This window comes from Festucalex cinctus, chromosome 20 (genome assembly GCF_051991245.1).
Source record: "Festucalex cinctus isolate MCC-2025b chromosome 20, RoL_Fcin_1.0, whole genome shotgun sequence".
NCBI classification, from domain to species: Eukaryota; Metazoa; Chordata; class Actinopteri; order Syngnathiformes; family Syngnathidae; genus Festucalex; species Festucalex cinctus.
Window position 1 is genome coordinate 12354059 of NC_135430.1, and position 16418 is coordinate 12370476.

The 16418-nt window shown below is 41.8% G+C and overlaps 2 protein-coding genes across 5 annotated transcripts in view; one reads left to right on the forward strand and one right to left on the reverse strand.

The window, feature by feature from the left end:
- The window catches only part of rnf32 (ring finger protein 32), an 80528-nt gene that overhangs the window by 48123 nt on the left and 15987 nt on the right, over positions 1-16418 (forward strand). For all 3 annotated transcript variants that reach the window (XM_077509387.1, XM_077509386.1, XM_077509385.1), the window contains 2 exons: positions 912-1082; positions 1346-1584. In XM_077509387.1, the coding sequence (XP_077365513.1) occupies positions 912-1082; positions 1346-1579 (405 nt within the window). In that variant the 3' untranslated portion in view covers positions 1580-1584. The remainder of the gene's footprint in view (positions 1-911; positions 1083-1345; positions 1585-16418) is intronic.
- lmbr1 (limb development membrane protein 1) overlaps positions 1771-16418 on the reverse strand; it is a 32375-nt gene continuing 17727 nt past the window's right edge. For both annotated transcript variants that reach the window (XM_077509383.1, XM_077509382.1), the window contains 7 exons: positions 14128-14204; positions 13957-14034; positions 9091-9167; positions 8091-8181; positions 7339-7405; positions 4289-4450; positions 1771-3997 (listed from right to left, as the gene is read on the reverse strand). In XM_077509383.1, coding sequence (XP_077365509.1) covers positions 3912-3997; positions 4289-4450; positions 7339-7405; positions 8091-8181; positions 9091-9167; positions 13957-14034; positions 14128-14204 — 638 coding nt within the window. In that variant the 3' untranslated portion in view covers positions 1771-3911. The remainder of the gene's footprint in view (positions 3998-4288; positions 4451-7338; positions 7406-8090; positions 8182-9090; positions 9168-13956; positions 14035-14127; positions 14205-16418) is intronic.

Sequence of the window (16418 nt, forward strand, 5' to 3'; positions counted from 1 at the left end):
AAAACAAAATGAGCTAAGTAATCAACATACAAATATTACAGTACACAAATTACTTTTCATGAAACTATTTCTTTCCAATGCTATTTTAATTTTATTTTATTGGTTATACAAAATATTTTTCTTGAAAACAACTAAAAATAGTTTTTTGAGCAGCTGAAATGGATTAATGGCATTTTTAATTTATTTCAAAGGTGAACATTTGGTTTGAGTTTGGTTACGGAATGAATCAAACTTAAGTCAAGGTACTACTGTATCAATTTTGTATTCGTTTTTTTTAATTAATAAAAAAATATAAATTTTATTTAATCATTAAAATAAATTAAAACATTTTAAAATCCGATTTTCTAAATTAATATTTTGATCGGCGACAACCTGTGCTCTCTGTTGACAAGGCGATGCGCCTCCTCTTCCCTTTCCTGTGTCAACGACACGGCGAGGCAAAGTTCACCACAGGCCCCGACTATGTTTGCTCGGCCCGTCGGAAAATGCCGTCCCGCCTCATAAAACCACCTCCGCCCGGGCGCTTAACCGTTGTTGAATTAGCGATAAAAGGCCAGCTGTAAAGCAATTGTGACGGCTTCACACTGGGACGATCACGTGTTGGGTAACGTGATCGAGTTGTGATGCTATTACAGGCTCTACGGTACTAACCAACTTTTGTTGACTGCGGAATTCATTCCATCTTCCATCACTTTGTTGTGTTGTCATGGTGATAGTTTTGTTACAGTCCACAGCAAGCAAGTTGAATGATTACCAATATCTGTTTGAGTGTGTTTCCACGTCTTGTCCTTGTTAGTGGGCTTCTACAGTATTGATCCATCACAATACACAAATCCACATAATTAAGCCCTTACTGCATCGTGTACGGGTATCTGCCCCCCCTTTGCCAATAAAATGCTTCTTCTCATCAGCTGCAGGAGCTGAGCGACGGCTTTGTGCGACGCTGTCACACAGACGCCGAAGCTTTTCTCAGAGATATCGACCGCTCGCTGTCATCGAGCCGCCGAGTGTTCCGGCAGCTGGAGAGAAAAAAGCATGTCGCCGAGCCTCGGGAGGACGACTGGGAGCGTATACAGAGTCAGGTCAGGGGAGAGGAAAATGTTTAAAAAAAAAAAATCATCTTTCTATTGCCTTTACTTTCACGCTTGCACGGGCCCGACAGAGAAGAACACGGAGGTGATCATTAATTATCCAAATAATCAATATGTCTCTTTTTACACAAACCACATGCCAGTTTGAAAATGCATGATGGCCACTTTCCACTTAAGGATTTACTCTTGTATGAGAGTGAAAATGCTACCTGAAACATCCAGGAGAGTTGATCCACATTTTCACGTGCGACCAGGTAACCCAGCGGGGGGCCGGCGACTGCCCCATCTGCCTGACGGCACTACGCGACCCGGGAGCGGCTCCAGGGTCCACTGGCTTCAAGCTCCATCAACGAGGGAGACGCTCTGTGCTCCTGTCCTGCTCCCACCTCTTCCATCAGGTCTGCCTGGACGCCTTTGAGGCCTTCGTTGCGGACCGTAGCCCCGCGTGCCCCCTCTGCAGGTCCACCTACCACAAGAAGATCATCTGAAGCAGGTAGAGATACTTTTTGAATCATCGCAGTTAATGTCATAATATAAACCTTGCCTAACTAGGAGGTGGTCATGAATGATTAACATAATATTGGAGTATTTTTTCCATTCAGTCTGAGATGTACAGTATCGGTGCATTTAATGCTTGTCAGATCAAACAATTCATGTCAGAATACATATGACAAAGAGATATTGTTCAACTTTTATTTGCAAACACAAACATTAAAAAATAAACATACATAGGTACATATAGCGACTGAGAAATTGTTTTTAAAAAAATACATTCACAAAACATGTACCCGCCTGCGCATAGACTTGAGCTGCATCACTAAAGTAAATGCCCAAGCACCCACACAGCACAGAGATGAATAGAAAACCCAAGTAGGACTGTGATGTTTTATTCGAGGCGCCATGGCCTTAACAAGACCGGCGCCGACTTCCCTGACAGGTGTCACATAGTCCACTTTGCAGAAACAGGTTTTAAGCTGTGCTGTTCATTTCTCTCCCCTCCCCTGCAACTCTACTTGATGATCAAAAGTATTTCTCTATACACGGATAAAACCAAATCTTTGGTCCTGCTCTGCTTTTCACATCCAATTAGAGGCTGCATATTCAACAAAGTAGTCCTGCCTCAATCAAACCAAATGCATACACACACGCACATTGAAGCAACTTCCTTTCTTGACATCATGAGTCGCCATGACAACACATCCGCAGTATATGACACCGTAATCGGTCACCGGCTTTTACAGGCCTCCTGGCTGGCGACCGTTTCTATGACAACATTGACGGCGAAATAAAAAAAAAAAAAAAAAGTGTTTACGTCCTACGTCGCTGGCTTCAGACTAACCTGGCTAAGATCACAGTGGAACTGTCTAGAGAGCGACTAAAAAACAAACAAACAAACAAAAGACGCGACACGACCTTTAACGTTAAGCCTGCGACAGGCTCCTCGTTTAAGGCATTTACGGTGCTTCTGCGGACCGAGGGCGACCCGTTAACGCGCCGAAGTGGCGGCCTGAGTCCAAGCTGCACGTTGGTTTCGTGTGTTTGTGCATTTGATTGTTTGCGTGGGGGCAAGCTCACCATATTTATTCCAACATAATGCAAAAACAGCTATGAAACATATGTACAAGTGACAAAAAAAAAAAATATCTACAGTGCCCTTTTTGTAGAGGCGATTGGAAGCAAAAATATTCTTGTGCATCATAAAATTAAAGTCCTGCATAACAACTGGCTTGAACTCAAAAGTAGAGCACCTTAAAAAGTTCGATCTAATGATGTCATCAGGCTCACTGACAGCAATGTGATCAAATCCAACAAGCCTTTTTCTCCATTGACATTTTCTCATTACATACAAATACAAAGGTTATCTGGTAAATTTCCATAGGAATTTAAGATGGGGGAACAATCCAAATTGGAAAGCTTTCATGTCATATTTTGAGCAACTAGAATTTGAACATAAATGTACACATTTTGTTGTGTTAGATAGCTCTCCTTGCCCACGTGAGGGCATTACAGTACCTTAATAGCTCATTTTTCCCTTAATTTGAGACGTACTCTTCAGATTGTGCTAAAATTATTTTCTCCGACAAGACTCAACCATAGTTTGTTTTAATTCCTACAGAAACTTTCCAACAACTCAAGTTCTGACTGATGCGTTCAATGGGGCTTTTTTATTTTTTGTACTTGTAAAACTGACCTTGTCAAACTGATGTGTAGTTAACAGTGCAGTGTAAAAGTGGCATAGTTGTAATCACGTTCTTTAGTTTACACACATTCTCTGAGAAACAAACATTAAACCCACTGAACAGTTGGAAATATAATAACGGTAAGACGAGAAAATGAATAGTAAAGCTTGACGTGCTGATCCACGAGATGGTTTTTAGTTATCAAAGCCTCGTTCCCACCAAGGGTTGAGTTTGGTACGTCTGCCGTTTTGTTGTTAGTTATAAATATGTAAAGATCGGAGCCACCTAATTTTTTGGTACCACTTTTCAGTATTTCTTTAGCCTTATGAGGATTGACCTGATCCAAACTGTACCACTTAGCGGAAACGTGGCGGATTGTGAAAGAGGTGCGAGTGGGTCGAGGTCAAACCGACTGCGGCGAGGGAGCTCCATTTCACTCCTCAGTCTTTTTTTTTTCTTGGCTGCGTCCCAACTCCCATCCGAGACGCAAGGGGACGGAATGTCACGAAGCGAAATGGCCCTCGGCTTCCATTTGCAGCGTCGGCCAGATGCCGCTCGGGCTCGTTAAGATGCCCGCCAATCCCTTTCACCTTTCAGCAGTCGGGGCCGCCGCGGTGGAAATCTTGCCCTGTCAATCCTTTCACAGAGTTTTCTGATGCCCGTTAGCCGAGAGCTTCCCAGATTCCGGGTCCGTGGGGCTGTATGACAGTTGCAATTTATCCAGACCTGGGCAGGGCGAGATAAGGGAGACATTTCATTAAGAAAAGCATTTGCCTGCGCCTCTGACTGACATCTTCTAACCTCATCCCAGTCAGAGTATCAAGCAGCCAAAAAGCCAGCTCGGATTTCACCTGCTTTGACATTTGAGAGGAATAAAACGCTAAATTGCATTTTTTTTCCCCACCCTGAAATGTGTTTGACACAAAATAGACCAAAATTTAAATATTCTAAATGTGATTGTGAACAGAATGACTGAAAAAGCAGTGCAATGCCATTGCTGGCCAAGTAAGCTTTTACCTAAGGCCTTAAGGAGTTCTTCCCGCACCGCTGAGGTGAACTTCCTCACCAGACACAACGTGGTCACCACCGCGAACAGCATGTTGTATGACAAGACGATGTAGAAGTTCCCCAGCCAGTTGAATCTCCCAAAATCTCCCAGCAGATCGAACCTGGTGATGCCTGGTCAGTTGACAAACGAGCAGACAAAAAAAAAAAAAAAGGCCGAGTCAGTGCACGTCATCAAGTTGCCCGGAAGAGTGGGAAATCCTGGGACATAATTAACAGCCTCTGCAGTGGTTTGGAAATGGGCGAGTTGTGGGGGGTGACTAAGCACTGCAGTTATGCAGGAGGACTCATCACTCCACAAACAGCTCCTTCGGACTAATGAAGGTGTGGTTCCTTCTGTTCAAACTTGGCATTTCGTGGAAGCTGGTGGACAGACCCGGAAAGTTGGACTCCACCACCTGTTAAGGTTATAGCGCAGTACTTCTTAACCTTGTTGGTTACTGAACCCCACTGGTTTCCTATGATTTTTTGTTGTTGAAAATTTAAGTCATAGGTATGGTGAACAAAATGAACACGGAGAGTAGCATTTTCATAGAATCTGTCTCTTTAACTTATTCTTGTATCCCCCGTCTCCATGCAGCTTGAGGAAGCGTTCTATTAGTTTTGCTTGATGGCGAGTTGAACTGGACTAGAACTGCTCAAATTGCTATTGCAAATCATGCACTTAGGATGCTGACTCCCATCACTTAAAAACTATATTTAGAGCAGATCTAATGAAAACAACAGAGGCCCCAGAATCGAACCCTGTGGAACACCATATGTTCCATTATTCATTTTTTCTTTCTTTGCTCGACATAGTTAGTTTTAAAGGATTAAAATAGTAAATGCATCACACAATGTACCATCACAACAGTCACAAGCCAACTATTAGGCGCATCAAATTCCCTTCAGCACTGATAGGGTGATCACCTGGAGCCAGTGACGTCCAATCAGGGTGTGTCATCACAAGCCATATGAGTCAGGTGTATCGCCTGACCTCCACCGAACCCCTGAGAGTGACTCACAGAATCCTTGGGTTTTGATCAAAACAACTATCATAGAGGATTTTAGCTTCACCTGAAATGTCAAGCCAAAGCTCAAACTTAAGTAACATCTTGAGTTGTTCTGCCACTTTTTTTTTTTCTTTCGTAAATTGAATCCATCAGTGGCACTTCAGTGTGACCTTGGACACACTGAGGCGTCAAGGACACACTTGCAGAAATATCTTTATTGAGCATAAGTAGCCCAATAATGTTTCCTCTCGCTCATCTATATGCAAAAATCAGACTGAGGGAGTCCTGTGACATCTTCATAGCCTCTCTGGTCAAATGGATTAGCCGATCGATTGGGTGTCTGCAAAGATCTATTTACAGCCACAGTAAGCACTTCGGAGGCATCAAGGACCTTTAACAAAATTGCCTGCGAGGAGACAGCGGCCAGGGATGATGGGGGACCCCGTTCGATAGAGCTTACCGCCGTGGTCTGCGGTTGACTTTGTGATTCTTTTTTATCGTTACCGCTAATTGATTTGAGCGTGGTTTTATTAATCTGTGAAAATCTAATTGTGGGATAAAAAGACTTTCGGAATGGGAGACATTGATCCGCCGCGGAATCATGCAAGGTTTGGGAGCTGTGGCGTCATGACAGGCGAAATTACCAAGACGAATCTTGCGCGTAAGAGCTGTCAGGCAGTGCAGACCTTCACCGAGGCTGAACAGTATCAGTAACATTGGAGTTTTGAAGTTTGAAGTTTTTAACCAAGACAAGAATAAAAAAAGTGGAAGTCAACCCCCAATTTTGTTATTTGACAATAATGTTCTATGCAGGCTCACTGGTCTACATATAGGATTCTGTTTAATATTGTGCAATATGAGTTATGCAGCAAAATCCAGCCGTTTTTTATCCATCTCAGGAGGTGGCCATTTTGTCACTTGCTGTTGACTGAAGATGACATTAATATTGCTCAGGTCTCAGGTAACAACCAATCACAGCTCAGCTTCAGAAAACAGGTGAGGTGTGATTGGTCGTTGCCTGAGCCCTCAGCAACTGTACATAACTCATATTCCAAAACTTTAATATTAGTCAAATCAAGCCAAGTCATTCTTTATTGCAGACATAGGTCCATACAAAATAAAAAGATAAAGATAAGATATATAAATACAAACGTACATAGGGAAAAAAAATCTGAATGTCATGTTAAGACTGGTGAAGTCGCATATAACATATTAATGTAAATAAAAATAAAAAAAGTTTAAAGAAATTCTTGCTGGCCGACATCTATTCTATACTTATTCGGATTTCAGATTATTGGAATTTCCAAACAATAACATCGAATGCAAACAAACAAACAAACAAACAAAAAATACGGTACTGTAGTTACAAAGTGACATCGCCAACTACTGGCATGGCATGCTTATTGTTTTCCATCATTGGAGGCCTTTGTGAAAGGGGGATAGTTTACACTACGTAGTTTGCAAGTAAAACTTCTCAAAACATCCTTCCATGTTTTTTAGGTTTTTATCACTCAAACATACTTTAACACAATCAGTGGTATAACTTCAATTGTTCAATATGACAAACCACTAGTGCAATAGACCGAACCAAATGTGAATGACTTCAGTAATACCACAGTGGACGTTTTTTTTTTTCAACTCTTCAACTGGATCTCCAGCAACTGACTCCTTTTCATCTATTCAGCGTCACAAAGCAGAACCTGTTGATATTTTGTAAAGCTTCCAAGTGAGTCACTGTATGTGCTCTCACACACTGATGCTATTTGAACAGCTGTGCTCTGCACTCTGCATGTTTATTAGTGCCATTGTAGTGTGGCAGTCCTGCTCATGTCATTTTTTTTTTTTTTTTTTTTTTTTTAAAGCTTCGTTCCCAGCAATCCTTTCACTTCTAACGTCGCTATGGGGAAGCATTGGCAGAATTTAACGGTCACTTCAAGTGTGTGTGTGGGGGGTGTCCGCTTGAGTGTGTAAATTATCGTCTTGGTGAACGTAAACGGCAACAGTACTCACCTAATGTTCTGGACATCACTGGTAGAGCTGAACTGAGCACTAGTATGGACACGCAGCATCCAATGATCTACAAAATATGAGTGATGAGAGCACATTTTATCACAATCGCATCAAGAATAATTGAAAACTAATTCCACATATTAGACAGTCACTTTGACTAATCGATTATTATGTCCATCAGTAGTTCCGTGCAAACTAAGAGAAGTGGGCGGGGGAAGGAGGAAGAAAAGAAGAAGTGGCGCTAATTGACGTGGCCACACACATGCACGCAGCACTTGATGTTAAATGGGCTCCACATATTGTACAGTTGGTGCCTGTGAAGTTGCTCATTACCAGGTTCTCTGTGTATTATTGTCCTTTCACCGGAGCGTCGCGGCTAGTTAACAAGCCTCACCACTCCCAAACTCATTACCAAGTGAATAGGTGCCACTATGGGCCAAAAAGAACTCACATCCTCCTACCCCCTTTCCTCTGGAAAGAAAAAAAACTCCCAGTCTCTGATGTACAAGAAAAGAGCTTGCACTTTGCCAGTATTTGCGCACCCCACAAACAAATATTGGAGCGATCAACGAAAGCCATTGAGAGGCCTGGAGGAAAACATTAGTGAGCAGTAGGAGGTTGAGGGGGGGTTTGAGGAAATAGATGAAACACGGGGGGGGATTGTTGGGGGGGCACCTTCGGAACATTCTCAGCACCCTTGCCCCCACTTCACCCTGACCCCCCCAACCCTTGTCCTTGCATCCCGTCTTTACCGTTGTCATGGTTGTATCATCCTTCCTGGGCGTGAGACCCTCAAAGAGGCGCAGGCTATAGAAGCCAACCACGGAGGAAGCCATCAAATAACTGGGCAGCAAGACGGTCAAGGAGCAAAAAAATAAAATAAAAATAAAAAAATTTCAAAAATCAAATATATAGAATAGGATAAAGCTCGCAGTGATAAATAGGACTTCTTCAGAATATATGCATTGCCCGGTTTATGATGGAATTCTGTTCCAAAGGCGACAACATAAACTCAAATTTGTCTTCTAAAAGGGATTACGCATTGCGGTAGACTACTAAAAATACTTCCTTAGATCTAATTTTGTACGCTTAACCTGATGCTTTAGGTTATGCCCTCTCACGCAATCTGACAAAGCCTTCTCAAAGAACAGATCTATGAACCATTTTGTAAATCAAAAGACAATGAATTAAGGAATTACCGGTACACAGTTTCAAAAGTTCCTTTGTCGGAACCATTGTACGCAAAAATGATATTGACGTCCATGCGACCAAAAAACAAAAAAAACAAAAAAACATTGACTGTTTGAGAGTGTTCCGGGAACATTTTGAGAATAATGAATCAATATTCACTACTTTTGTAAATGTTCGCCCCTCAGGGGATACTGGCTTAAGACTTTTTTTGCACATCAGCTCATAGAAAAAGCAACTAAATTTCATGCTGCTCGAGAAACTGTCTACAGGAGCAGTTTTTTCTTAAATACAAATGAAAAAGAAAAAAAAATAATCAGCTCTGCCAGTAAAGCAGCTTAATTGACTTTTTGTAGCCGTTCCGAGTCTTCACCTTTTCAGCGTTTAATAAAAGGTGACGAAATGGCACACAACATATCTTCCGGAAGGCGTATGGCTCAGCTATGTCCTGGGTAAACAAAGCTGGCTTGACCGTGTTGCTCTTGGCCGTGAAGCATGCTTTAAAAAAAAAAGAAGAAAAAAAAAGCAAGGTGTGTCAGGGTGCGGGGGTCACTGAAAGGATACAACATGAGGATGATCTCCACGGCGGCCTGGACCACGCCAAATGTGGACAGAGAGGTGTTCCCAATGCCTTCTCGGTCCTAGAAGGTGGAAAAACTCTATTAGTCAATGTTGCCAGGTATCACCAATCAGAAACGTGACCAGTTGTTTTGTGCCAGTATTTTAGTTAGCACTAGAACGCACAAATTTGAGATTTTTACCTCAGTTGACACATTTCTCTTTTCGCAAGATATTGTAAAAACAAGCTACTTTTCCCTTGCCTTCTGTTCCAACAAACCTGTCACTAGTTATTAGGGGTGTTAAAAAAAATCGATTCGGCGATATATCGCGATACTACATCGCGCGATTCTCGAATCGATTCAATAATCGGCAGAATCGTTTTTTTTTTGTTGTTTTTTTTTGTTTTTTTTTTTAGGATTCACACCTTGAGCATGGAAGAATGTTATATGAACGGAACATTAAGCCTTAATATTTTATTTTAATGCTGTTCAAACATGAAACAGATTACAACCTCTATAAGACTGAAATTTTAGATAAATAAATAATACATTTTCATATAAATCTTACACTCTACAAGCTTACTGATTAGTATTTTCTAAATTTGAATGAAAAAAAATCGCAACAATCGACTTATAAATTCATATCGGGATTAATCGGTATCGAATCGAATCGTGACCTGTGAATCGTGATACGAATCGAATCGTCAGGTACTAGGCAATTCACACCCCTACTAGTTATATTTTCATTTCCTGTTATTTATTAAAACTGATTTCGATCTCGGCCTTGGAAGTTAGGATTTTGTCCCTTTTTATTGATAAGACGAATCACACTAAAATTTAAGATGACCATGTCTGTTTGTTCCTTAGCACAATCATCCAAAAATAAATTTCTACATTTCAATTTTCTTGCAAGTAAATAAACGGTGAAATCAGATATGACTGACTGAAAAGTGAAAACATCCATGTAAACAGACAGTTGGCGATAGGCACTGAATGGGAATCGAGCACTTCAGCTCCAGTGTCGATCCAGCGAGACCGAAAGATTGTGCAAAGTTGCGCCACAAATAATTTCCCCACTCGAGAGGCGAGCCAATCAAAATCATGAATGGAACAAGATGAAAGAGGCTCCTTTTCAAATCACGCCCTTCGTACAATATGTGAACAGGTGTTCAAACAAAAAAAAAAAAAAAAAAAGGTTTTCGTTGAGGCGAGCGTTAAGTCTGTGAGCGTGCCAAAAACATAAAAACAACACAACAAATACTTGAGCAAACACACTCACATACAGTCCTGAACACCGCCACCGCCAAAACCACCCCCAAGGCTTTTGAAAGTGAAGCGGGGGGGAAAGACATCCATCGACATGCTCCGCACATAGCCTACATTGCTCTAGTCACTTAATAAATATTTGCTTTTCCACCACCATTTGCTCTTTGGGAGGAACACTGTATTGTACGGACTATTTGCAGTCACAATGGATCCACAATGTAGATGTGACTATCAATGGCTCACTTTGATTTTCAAGCTTGGCTGAGATTCACTGATTTATTATTTTTTGTTTGTTTTGTTAGCAAAATCATAGTAAAAAGTACTTTGTTTTTTTTTTTCTGTCACTTTTCAGCATTTTTAACGTTCATAAAAAAGGTCTAGCACAATTCTGTTTTATTTTCAAATGTGTAGATTGTGATGCAAGTGTCGTGCACTGTGTCCATTGCAACTTATGATCATAACACCTTTCAGCAAAATGCAGTAATAAACATGATGTAGAATTATGCCCTTTCTGACAGCGTCAATAAAACCTGCCAAATGACAGCTTTCATAAAAGTCGAGCTAATGGCAGGGCAAATACACTTCCAAGTTGGGCTTCAGAGGAGTAAGGTCCAACTTTTAGATTATTCTTTCTAATTATGTTTTATATCTTTCTTCGCCACCTTGAGTGTCATTATCTTGATTTGTTTGGTGAAGGAGCCAGAACTGAGGCGGGGTGGGGTGGGGGGAGGCCAGAGGGCGGCGGTCTAGCAGGTTGTTTCATGCCTTTTTATGCAAGTGTCATCCCTTGTGAGCTCACTGCAGAGCCGTGGTGCAGTGCCGTTACGCCGGGAATTAGCAGACGGCATGTGATGTCATTTATTAATGGAGGGAGGGTGGGAAGGTTGTGTGTGTACGCTCGCATACGCGTAGGCCGTGGATGGCAAACTTTCTTAGTACACTTCCTTTCAATTTGTCTTCACTGCAGTAGCAGGAGGCTAACGACGAGGTGAAGTGGGTGGGAGAGGGGTTGGGGGGGTCAACGGGCGAGTCTGTTTGGGTGGGTGCGGGGAGGTTGGCGGGTTAAGGGTGGTCTGCGCAGCCTGCAGCACTTCAGTCATCACATTTGTTGCTTGTCACATTAACACCTTGTTTGCACACGATTGCGTTTCGGGGGAAAATGTAATATCAGTCATCTGTTTCGTAAGTAGAAACATAATGGAAAAATGTTTCATTATTAGCTTAAACAAGGAAGTTATGTTTAGTAGTTTGTATGTTACTTGGCAGGAAAACTCGTCATTTTTACCTCCTTCAAGGAAGTTGCTTTCTTCTCATGTTCATTTGTTAACCAAATCACAATCAAATTCAAAAATACTTATTTCATTGAGAAGGCTAGTTTTCACCGTTGTTTGCCAAATTATGCAAAAACTCCATCCTTATACCTTGATCCAGGAAGTTCTGTTTTCCTCAGTTCAGTTTTTACCCAATGTTTAATGTTTAAATTCGTTTGCTTTTAAACTTTGTTTGCATTGCAAGTTAATTCCATCCATCTCTTATTTCGGGTGATAGATGTACAGTATCTATCCACTTAGGAAGAGGATGTGTAATTTACAGGAATGGGAGAGCTTCCAACGACACTGTTTGCTCGGCAGAGTCATTCACAGAAGCAATCGCAGTGAAGATTTGTGCGATCTGCGCCTTAGGCTGGGGAACTTCCCAAATTTATGATGACAAAAGTCTCACTGTGAGACCTTTTGTGAATAAATGCCACTTTTTTTTCCCCCCCGCAAACAATCAATTCCCCATAGCTGGCTATTAAATAATGATATCTAACATATGTAACGGTGGGAATTTGGAATCGCAGTTTAAAGGATAAAGAGAGAAAATTTGATTGAGTTGTGCACGTTATCGGTGGAAAAAGTTTCAAAATGTTTTATCTTGGTGTCAGTTTTTGTATCCCCCAAGCCTGGCATTTGAACAGGGCTGTCTAGACTTTTTATATCACAGCTGTGGAAAAGCAAGCTCGTTGAGGCTAAATCAACAGCGCCTCTGCTGGTTGCGGCCAAATAGTGCACATGAGTAATAAGTAAGTGCTCATTGTCGCATTGTGAAGCTTGGGGTTGCAAATGTGGTTATGACGTCAGCGCTACAATGGGGGCGAAAGTCAGCAATGTTGCACTGATGCGTGTGCTTGGAGGGGAGGAGTTGAGCCTGCAGTTAATAGTCCACTTAAGGAAATACAGTGTCAAGTGTTGGACTAGCAGCGTAGTCGGCCCGCAGTAAGATTTTTATTAGCCGCTCTTAGTGCTTGTTCATCAGGCTGTAAAACAAGGTGTCCTTTGACAGACTTGCCTCCCTCCACTTACTCCTTTTTCCTCCTTCGCCTCTTTCCTCATCGCTATCCACCTGCTTGCACTCCTCCTCATCATCATCTTCATCCCGTTTCGCCACCATGCTGTGCCGTCTGCTCAGCATGCTTAGTCGGGAAGGGGAAGGCAAACATTGACGGGGCAATTCCATTGTGTCCCTTCCCTCCCCACTCCACAATCAGTCTCATTTGACTTTCCCACAGTCGGGATCTCTTTGAACGCACTCTCTCGGCTTCTTTACATCATTTAGATCCAGAGACAATAAAGGATAACGGGCAAAAGTTTTGTCTCTTCACTGATGGCTTGTAAGATACATAAAAAATAAATAAAACAAACTTACATTTTGATTCCATGTCATTCAAAAGGCAATTAACACTTTCATTTGAGCTGGCAAAATGTTTGCAAACAGTATTAAAACCAATTTGATGTTCATACCAGAAGAGGTGGACAAAAACTAGCTTAGTAGTAGTCTATTAATGACCTCAATTCAGTGTAAGATGAGACCTGGCATCTATCCAGCTATAAATCATTTAATGGACTCAACAATGGCAATTTGGGATATTTTGCCCTGTCAGTTTTCCACAAGATAGCGCAAAATGAATTGATGGAGAAATACGATACATAATGTTTCCCGAGGCGAGACAAGAATGCAACCGCACTCACACACATGCACGCCTCTTTCAATGTGGACGGGACGAGATAAGCTGAGTTTAACACACATTGCATGTTAGGCGGAGATGAAAATCTCCCGGGCGAGGAAGAGCGGCTCTTTCAGCCGTCGCGAACTTGAGACGTGCCGCCGCGTGCGCTGATTTTTCTTTTTGCAAGTGCTGCGACGTGACTTTCAATGAGCTTCCAAAACACAACAGAAAAGTTGGGGCCCCGATTAACATCTGCCTGGGCCTTTTCTTCCAACCGTGCACCTGAGCATATCCGGAATTTGATTTATGTCTCAGAACATGGCAGGTCAGATAGGGCTTTCCATTTGAGGTGCGTGGGGGGTAAAAACATGTCACTTAGACCAGCGGTTGCCAACCACCGGGTCGCGGACCACCGAAGCAAAAATGTGTGAAAATGAGCTAATTTCTTTGGAAAGGGCAGACAAACTTTACTGGCAGTGTGGTAACGTTCAATTGGGGCACACTTGCTCTGCTCCCCACCAAAAATATATTGATTTTTTAAAATATCTATGTGGCCTGGTATCAAATGGCAGGGCTCGTTAGGAATCACTGCCTTAATTAAAGATGAAGGATTACCGTGGAACCCTTGGGCATGGCAGTCTCATCCACTAGAAGGTAGAGGATGTTCAGTGCCACCAGAAGAACTGAGATTGTCTGTGTACAGAGAGAAAGAGTCAATACTTCGACTTTATTGCGGTTTTCCATGACCCGAGTGAACAGCTTGCGGCGAAACGATAGGTCACCCACCGTTCCTGCGAGTAGGATCAGCATCACTATGGGATACAGCAAGTTCTTCTCCCAACCAGATGCTTGCTTTCTTCTCTCTGGAAAAAGGTCAAATTTGATGGTTACAAGTTATTACACGAGGTATAGCTCCTGATAGGTACTTTCTACTTCCTGTTTTCAATTTGATTGGCTTAATGGACTATGATTGTCGGGCTTTTTTTCCTTTATTTTTTGGTGAACTAAGGCCTAGCTTTTAACTCTATCTAGTCTGGAAGATGGCGCTGGGACTGCTGCATTAATGTTTTGCAAGCTCCTTGCTACTTGCAATGACCAAAATTCTAAAAGTTGTTGGGCTATATGATTTAGGGCTGGGCAATATGGCCAACAAATAAAATCTTGATTTTGTTTTTTTTTCTCCCCAGCCATTCCAGATGATTACAATTTTATTCAATTTGAATCTAATAAACCCAGCAAATATTTGGTAGCTAACTGTAAACATGTCTTGTAAACCACCCATCCAGCATTCTGCCACTTGTGCAAAATTACAACTCACAATAACATTTGGATGCAACAGTACCTAAGAAGAACAGCTTTAAAGGGACAGCAACATGAAAAAAAATCCAACTTTTTTGTAGATTTTAGCAGTGTTAAAATGCTAATTCCTCAAATTCCTCACCAAAAACATGACAAAGTGGTGTTTTTTTCCATTCGCCCCTTTATGAGAAATTCTAGGTCATTCTGTTCTCCACTCTCCAAGCACCAGCCCCTACCAACCTGAGAAAACGAGCTCTTTGCACTCTTTGTCGTCATAAAGTGCGGACACCCCTCAGCACCGCCTCTGCGGACCAAATGCGTGCCCACTTTCTCTGAGACAAAAGTAGCCTTTATCAGTAAACATTCTGCCCAAATTAATTGAAAGCAATCGATTATATTATTGCCACTGCAACTTACCCATAATTGATTCAAATATTTTGACTTAAAGGCGCAGTCTGCCGGATTCACTCAGGAAAATGCACTTTTTAAATACAGGATGTACAACACTTTAACAGCCCCTTTAATATTAATATGAGAAACAGTGGAAAACTACAACCAATAATAAACAAATATGAACGTGCTGAAGAACCTCAAGCACAACATGAACTTTGATTAGCATCCAGAGGTGAAACTCATTTTGCATAACAAACTATCCTGAAAACCAATAATTACTGGATTCCACCCAGTTATTAACCGGTGGATAATTAATTAATTGGCGAAACCTCAAGCTTCACACACAACACATCATCACAATTGTGTATACCAAACACGTCGTCCTCTCTCATCACAGCTACCCCCCTTGGCTATTTTCTTGAGAGGAAAAAAAAAAAAGGGGGGGGGGGGGGGACACCCTCTACCTCTTTAATTAGTGGCGCTCATCATCACTTAATTGTCGCCCATAAATCTTGCATGAAAAGACATCAACTAAAGATGGAGGACGGGGATGTATACTTTGCGTCCTCGTGGGTAGGTTTTAGGTTGACATCTTCATGCAGCTTACTGTCATCAGTCACATGATGCGTAGCCGCCGACCTCGACCATATTGACTCGCCGCGCTCAATTTCCAACCTCGTCAGTCCTTATTCTCAAAGTGCAGCCGCTCCTGCGCCCCGCCGACAAGTTTGCCAGCTGCACTTTATAAGCACCATCCTTCTAAATTAATGACATCACTAAAAGGCTCGCTACAATATAAAGTTTGCTTCTTGTCCAATATCCCTAAGTGCCTGTAGACTCCCTCCCACCCACCACTACCAGCCTGCTCCCCAAAAGCCTCATTTATAATATCCTAAAATGGATGGAAAATGATCAGGCACGTCTGGTCCACGTCCAAATGAAGAAATAAAAGCAGACAGGGAGAAAGGGAGTGTCTGTCAGCAATATGTTGGAAAAAAAAAAAATTAATCATGGAGTTTATAGTTCAGTGAAACCCCCATTTATTGCATATGCATATGATATGTTTAGCCGCGGCCCGCTATAGATGAAAAATGCAATGTAGAGACAAAATGAAAATACTGTGGTGCCTTGAGACACTTGAAATGAATTAATGAATTCCATTAATCTGCCTCATAAAAAACCAACACCACCACTGTGCATTTAGTTATGTAGTGTCTGTGTTAGATTGGTGCATTTTGCAGTTCATGAAAAGTGCATCAATGATTGGCTCTCCTTTCCCACATGTTTCTCAATATCCACCATAGCAATGAACCACAGATTTCCACGATGGGAAACAGTTTTAAAGACAAAATCAGCATTGTCCCAATTAATGTCTCAAATACGTA